The sequence below is a fragment of the Olea europaea genome, unplaced genomic scaffold (assembly GCF_002742605.1).
Source record: "Olea europaea var. sylvestris unplaced genomic scaffold, O_europaea_v1 scaffold809, whole genome shotgun sequence".
Taxonomy (NCBI): Eukaryota; Viridiplantae; Streptophyta; class Magnoliopsida; order Lamiales; family Oleaceae; genus Olea; species Olea europaea.
Genome location: NW_019266527.1, coordinates 8940 through 15420, shown reverse-complemented (window position 1 = coordinate 15420; position 6481 = coordinate 8940). Strand labels below are relative to the sequence as shown.

The following is a 6481-nucleotide window of genomic DNA, read 5'->3' as shown; positions in this document are numbered from 1 at the left end:
TGATTCAGTTTAGTTTCGTCTAAAAGCACTTTTGAAAAAGCATTTTAGAGGAAGTTGATCCAATGTGGGAATGGATATTAAGCCCTTGTTTCGATTCCACTTTAATGAGTTTTTGGGGAAAAAAATGTATTTTAAAATTGTGATTTTTGAAGAATGTGGTTTAAAAAAATGAAAAAGTTTTGACTTTTAATTTGTAAAATAAATAAAAATAAAAATGTGAGGGCAAAACTGAAATTTTGAAGGGGATGCCAATAAAATAAATAAAGTAAATAAAATAAAAATGTGACCCACTACAAAAACATTTCTCCATTTGCGTATGCCCTCCCCGCGTCTCTAAAACTGTCGACTGGCCGAGTTTCGCCGCCCTACCGCCGGAGTTCACCTGCTCTTTCGGTTATCCACTTCTCTCTCTCTTAATTTTTTTTATTACCCTCTTACCTTTAATTTGATTTTGTTGCTCAGATCATAAGATCTTCTGTATTTATGATTATTGTCGGATTTTAATTAAAAATTTTGTTTTCTAGGATATTTCTAGTTTTTTAGTGAATTTTAGGTATTTAAGTTTTTGAAATTAGCTCAGTTTGCATCAGGCCTCATCTATGATTTTCATTTAATTTTTTAATAATATAATTTTGGTGCCTGTTGATGTGATCTTCTATCTATAATTTATTTTTTTTGCACATGATCAAATGTTCTTGGTCGTGAAATATTTTGGGGGCATTCACTTCTGCTACTAGTTATCTATATACTTTCTCGATTGGTGTAGATATAAATAGCAGTCATATGCGTCAAATGCCTGTGCTTCAAATATAGAAGATTCTTCCAGTTGTTTGTTTTCCAAATTTAGTACAAATAAAAATGCATTAATGAACTATTCCCCTTGGGGTTTGAATGTCTAGGCTTTTTACGAAATATATAGAATGTTGTATTTGAAGAAATCGCAAAGAATGAGCTATTTATTAACTTTGATTACATCAATGCCATATTCGATATTATGCATTCCATGTAAAAGTTGTAAGTTTAACAGCATGCTCTTCCAACCATATAAGATTAGTGAGTCATAAGGTACATTGCCATTTTATGATTTCTGGAAAGTGCAGATACATGACTCACATGAATATACGTTACTTGTTAATTGTTATGTTGGTGACAATTAAATACAAATTTGCTTGAGTTGTTGCTACATATTTTTGGATTTATGGTTGTGATAGGCACTCGTGAATTTTAGATTAGCAACCATACCTAAGTTCTAATTTCCGGTGACCTTTCATTTGCATGGAATTTTATTGAGTGAATAACCCTAATGGTCACTGAACTTTGCAAAAAGTTTTCATAGGGTCACTGAATTTTAAAAATCATCAAATTCATCACTGAACTTTGCGAAAGGTTTTTACGGGACAACTTTAAAAATCACCTCATTCATCAATGAACTTTGCAAAAGGTTTCTACGGGGTCATTGAACTTTGCAAAAGGTCTTGTGGAAATCTTTTGCAAAGTTCAATGATGAATTGGATGATTTTTAAAGTTCAGTGGCCTCATAGAAATATTTTTCAAAGTTCAATGACCATTTGGGTAATTCACTCAAATTTTATTGGTACATTGTTGTTCATAAAGGCTAGTCACTAAATTGAACTTAATTGTTATCCTAATTTTCTTCCTAGAGAATGCGTGGCTCATCTTAAAATGTTAACTTATAAGTAAGTCATTCTGAAATTATTTACTTTAACATAAGTAACTTACTTATTTTGACAACAATGTAAGAGTTACTTTCAGAAGGTAACTTTATGACTTAAAAGTTATTGAATAATGTTTGGAACTATAAGTAACTTTTACTTCTTTATTTAAGCTTAGCCGAACATGCTCTAAGCTGTCCTTTACAAGTAAGCACTTTAACGGACCCCAAGTGATTTTTTAACTTATATTCAAGATAATTACGTATTTACAAAATACTGTCTCAATTCATCCTATTTCATCAGATCTGGGGTGTGATAGGGTTCCGAAAGATGAACTGGATATGGACAGTTCCAATAAGATTTCATTCTTGAACAAAAATCCTTTTTTGATTTATTTCATTTATTCCATTTCTTGTTTTATTACTTAAAAGCAAGTGTCAAGCTGCTTATGTGATTTGATAGAGAGAAGCACCAAGAAGACAAAAATAATAATCATAAAAGAGAGAACTTTCTTATTGGCTGTAAATCTTAACTACGAAGTCCTATGTGCAGTTTCTCCTTATATACCACCATAAAGCCCTAAATTGTTGAATTCAACTACTCAGATGGCAATTCTCTCTGATTACGTAGAGGAAAACCAGATGCAGACGACATCAATGAAGCTGCTTACCGCCTCATTCGATCTGCCAAACCCTTTAGGGTTTCTGGAAAAGGTCTTTGAGTTCATGGCGCGAGAGAGCTTTTTATTCAAGAGCTATTCCTTGATAAAGGACATTGAATGCTGTGGTTAGAATGGTGAGGGAGAAATTGGTTGTCGAGGAGAAGAAGAGGAAAGAATTGAAGACTGAACTAAGTGCAAAATCTGAAAAGATAGTGGAGGAGCTACCATGGGCTATAGATGTGGAAATGGAAGAGTTGAAGCCGGAAGTCAAGTAAAAGGAAAGTGTTATTAAAGATGAGGAGAAAAAAGGACCTCAAGGTATCATTCAATTTTTATTATTTGGAATAATATTATTAATTACAAGTGGATTTTCTAGAATCTGATTCTGTATGTATTACTTTTTAGGTATAATGGCTCTATGAAATCAATTTTTTGGCTTGTCTTCTACAAACTTAGACCGGCGAGATTACTGTGATTTATGTCTCACAAAATTTCCATTTGTTTGAATGCAGTTAGATTGGTCTCTACTGGTTATGTCATTTTTCTCTTTATTGATTGATTCTATTTAAGTTTGTCTACTTTATGCTTTGCCTATTCTTGGATTTTAGCTGCTTTGAGTAATGTTTATAATGCACTAGAGTTTCATTACATAAGTAGTGCATCGATCAAGTGTTGCTTAAAAATATTTATCCTGTTTAATTTGGATAGCTGCATAAGAAAGGCTGTGGGATTCTTTATTTGTAGTACTCGTGTACCTCTGTATTTGATTTTCAAGAAGGATGAAAATATGAGAACCTATGTTATATCTTTCTTCATTTGTCTTGGTTTGGAACTTTATTTGCTTGTGTTCAATTGCATTTGTATATTGAGAATCTATATATTTCTTGAAGTACATTTTAAAGAAAAAGGATGAGGAGAAGATATCTTCGATCTTGAATCGTTCATTTTTTTATTGACTTCATGTGAAAAATAATGGAGAGGGCTTGGGGGGATCCTACAAAACGCACAGCGAAAAGGAAAAAAAGAAAACAGGTAGGAAAGTGAAAAACATGAAGTAAACGTGGCTGTACCGTAATTTTCATTGACCAGCATTAATTAGACTTCCCTTTCCATGAAAATTGCCTTCTGCAAAACATTCCATATTGCTGTAATTCCTTCTGTGCACGGCTGCCCAATTGTTCTCTTATTTAATTAACGTAATCAACTTAGAGTGTGGGCACATGAACAGGTGCCTGGGAGATTTTGTCTGCTATTTCATGCTTTTGGAGATTCTTTGTAGTATTTGTGGAAGTTGTTTCATTGATAGATGTAAACTTCTTGAAGAAAGGGACAACAGACTATGAATCAATTTTTCTTTTTCCCTTTGGAGTTAAATTATGAGGATGGTAACCAGAATCTTAACTGCATTCTACTTTTGGGATTTCTACAAAAGGAAGTCATGACTAGTGAGGAAAAGAGCAATTTTATATTAGTTGAATTTCTTAGATTTGTCTTTCCATCTGCATGGATTATAGTTTTAATGTTTTTTAATTGCGTGTGCCAAGCATCACTGACACACTGTATTCCAGTTCAATCAACAGTCACACTGAAAATTACATGGTAGCGTGTTAATTAGAAGTAGTAAATTACCCGCCAAACCATCCAACTCGCCCGTCGGGTCGGGATGATTTGGGCTTGTTTCCTGGTATGATTTGGGTAGCTTCCGATTTGGTATCTGTCTGATCGGGTTGGGTCATGAATTAAGTCACCAACCCGAGTAGACCCAACCCCTTTCATTTTTATTAGTTTTTCTCTAAATCATTTAAAATTCAAAAAGTAAACTTTAATGAAAAATCAAAGTATATAAAAACAAAACCTAATTGCCATTTGCCTCAGTTGTCTCGTTCCAGAAGGAAAAGGGAGAAGCCCTCACAACTCGCTAGTCGCTGCCGCCCCTCTCCCTCGACCGACGATTTCTTTTCAAGAATTTAAAGGGAGTCATCAAGATTCGAGGATTTGTTTTCTTCTCGTCAATCGTCCCATTTGATGTTATCAAAAATGCAGTCAAGTAAGTCCTTTATGATTCAAAATTGGTTCTTTTTCTCAATTTGGATTCTGAATTTGGTGCTTAATGGGATTAAAGGACCCCATTTGAATAATTAAATTGATTTATTGTTCGGACCATTATTGTCTATTGATATCCATTGAAAAAGAATTGTTGTGTTGAAACTGACCTAACCAAACCAAACAGATCGGTTTGGGTCGGTTTGGTTTCAAAGATGGGTTGTGTCAGTTTCGGGTTAGATTTCACCCAAACCAACCAAGTTGGTTTTGGTTTTGGGTTGGGCCCAAAATCAACCCATGCCCACCCCTATTCTGATTTTGATTATGCTCATGAAATGTTATTTAATATTTTTGATAATCTATAAATATAACTAATGACTACCAAGTACCAACCATCCGATCTACTGGTTTAGGGAAGACCATGATGCGTTGGTTACTAAATGTTCTTTTGTATGAGCAGCTCCTAACAAAGGCAATGGTCTTGATATGGATAAGTACTATTGGGGTCAAACTTTGCAAGAGGCAAATGTCGTTGTTCCTGTACCTCCTGGAACAAAGTCAAGTTTCATTGTGTGTGAATTTAAGAAGAACCATCTTAAAGTTGGTCTCAAAGGTCATCCTCCAGTTATTGACGTAAGTGTATTGTGTTGTTCCATGGCGCTTCACGTGCTGTTCTCTTAGAATAAAAAGTTGAACTTATGTTTGTTTGCTTGCAGGGTGAACTCTTCCAGCCTATTAAGGTAGATGATAGCTTCTGGACTTTAGGTAGGTCTTGTTACATATTCTACAGCCGTGCATTATATATATTGTAGATTTGTCTGTTTATTGATAAAAAATGTATGTTGAATGTTCTTTGAAAGCAAATGGATGTCTAACTATATTCTTACTGTTTGTAGAGGATAAGAAATCTGTCTCAATCCTCCTTACCAAGCAGAACCAGATGGACTGGTGGAAGTATCTGGTGAAGGGTGAACCAGAGATTGATATCCGGCAAGTAGAACCTGAAACCAGCCAACTTTCAGATTTGGACACCGAAACACGTTCAACGGTGGAAAAGATGATGGTAAGCTCCGGTACACCTTAACAGCATTTGCACCTATATTTTTTTACTTTCATGACCATTTCATATGTGTCATATTCTTATGATATCTATTTTGAAGATTGTTAATCAGTTGACACTACATATTTGGCCAGCCAAGAAATGGTGACTCAATTTTTGGGCAACCTTTTTAAGTAGTTCAATTTGGCTTAAATGCTTTGCAGTTTGACGAACGACAAATATCCATGGGCCTTCCAACTAGTCATGAATTGCTGAAGCAAGAGATTATAAAAGATATATTTGGCTGAGGTGAAGCTAAATGACTTATCTCGCACTTCTCATCTTATTCCTTTGGCATTACTATGTATTTCCATGTCATGGTGATTTACTTTACTGATTTGAGTTTATGAATTTTCCCAGCATCCAGAGATGGATTTTAAGGGGTAGAAGTTTGCTAGTGAGCCGGAGAGGGCTTTCTGGGCTGGTTATGTTGCTTCTCAATATTATACCTCTGTCGATAAAAACTATTGGTAATCCTTTTGGGCTTCTCGATTGACTTTTAAACTGCTTTGTTTTTGTGTAACTTTTTTCTCCTGGTCCATCTGAGAGGCTTCTTTTTAATATCTTTCGTCTATATGAACCCGTTTACAGTATTGAACATAGTGTTATATTATAACTTTACTGTTACTCAACTATTTTCATTAAATTTTTGAGCGTTGTCTTCGAAGTTTGCATTACAATTAATAGAAGTATTAAAGTAAGATTTAGGTCCCGTTTGTTTGGCATTTTGGCAAGAATGAGAATGGAAAATATAGTCATTACGGACTCCACACAAGAGATGGAAATTCAAATTTGGTTGCTTAATGTGATGGATAACGGTCATATTTTTCATTTTTCATTTTGTGGTTGTATAAAGATTAAGTAGTAATTTTACTTTTCATTGGTTAAGCTTAAAAGTTACTTTTGTTGAAAGTAAGGTAAAAGTACAATATTAAAGAGTGTTTTATTAACAAAAAAGAATGTGATTTGAAAATCATGTTTAGCAAAATAAGTAATTAAACTACA

General features: G+C 34.1%; 1 protein-coding gene across 3 annotated transcripts; it reads left to right on the top strand.

Moving 5' to 3' along the window:
• Positions 1-295: 295 nt before the first annotated feature.
• LOC111391622 (protein BOBBER 1-like) lies at positions 296-6122 on the top strand. Of its 3 annotated transcripts, none has more exons than XM_023016871.1 (8): positions 296-393; positions 2279-2652; positions 4210-4381; positions 4838-5010; positions 5094-5142; positions 5274-5440; positions 5641-5725; positions 5837-6122. In XM_023016871.1, exons 3-7 carry the CDS (start codon positions 4360-4362, stop codon positions 5722-5724), a joined length of 495 nt encoding a protein of 164 aa, XP_022872639.1. In that variant the 5' UTR covers positions 296-393; positions 2279-2652; positions 4210-4359; the 3' UTR covers position 5725; positions 5837-6122. The 3 variants fall into 3 exon arrangements, with proteins under 3 accessions (XP_022872639.1, XP_022872641.1, XP_022872640.1); XM_023016873.1 differs by having other exon boundaries at positions 304-393; positions 2304-2652; XM_023016872.1 differs by lacking the exon at positions 296-393 and having other exon boundaries at positions 2256-2652.
• The last annotated feature ends 359 nt before the right edge of the window (positions 6123-6481 follow it).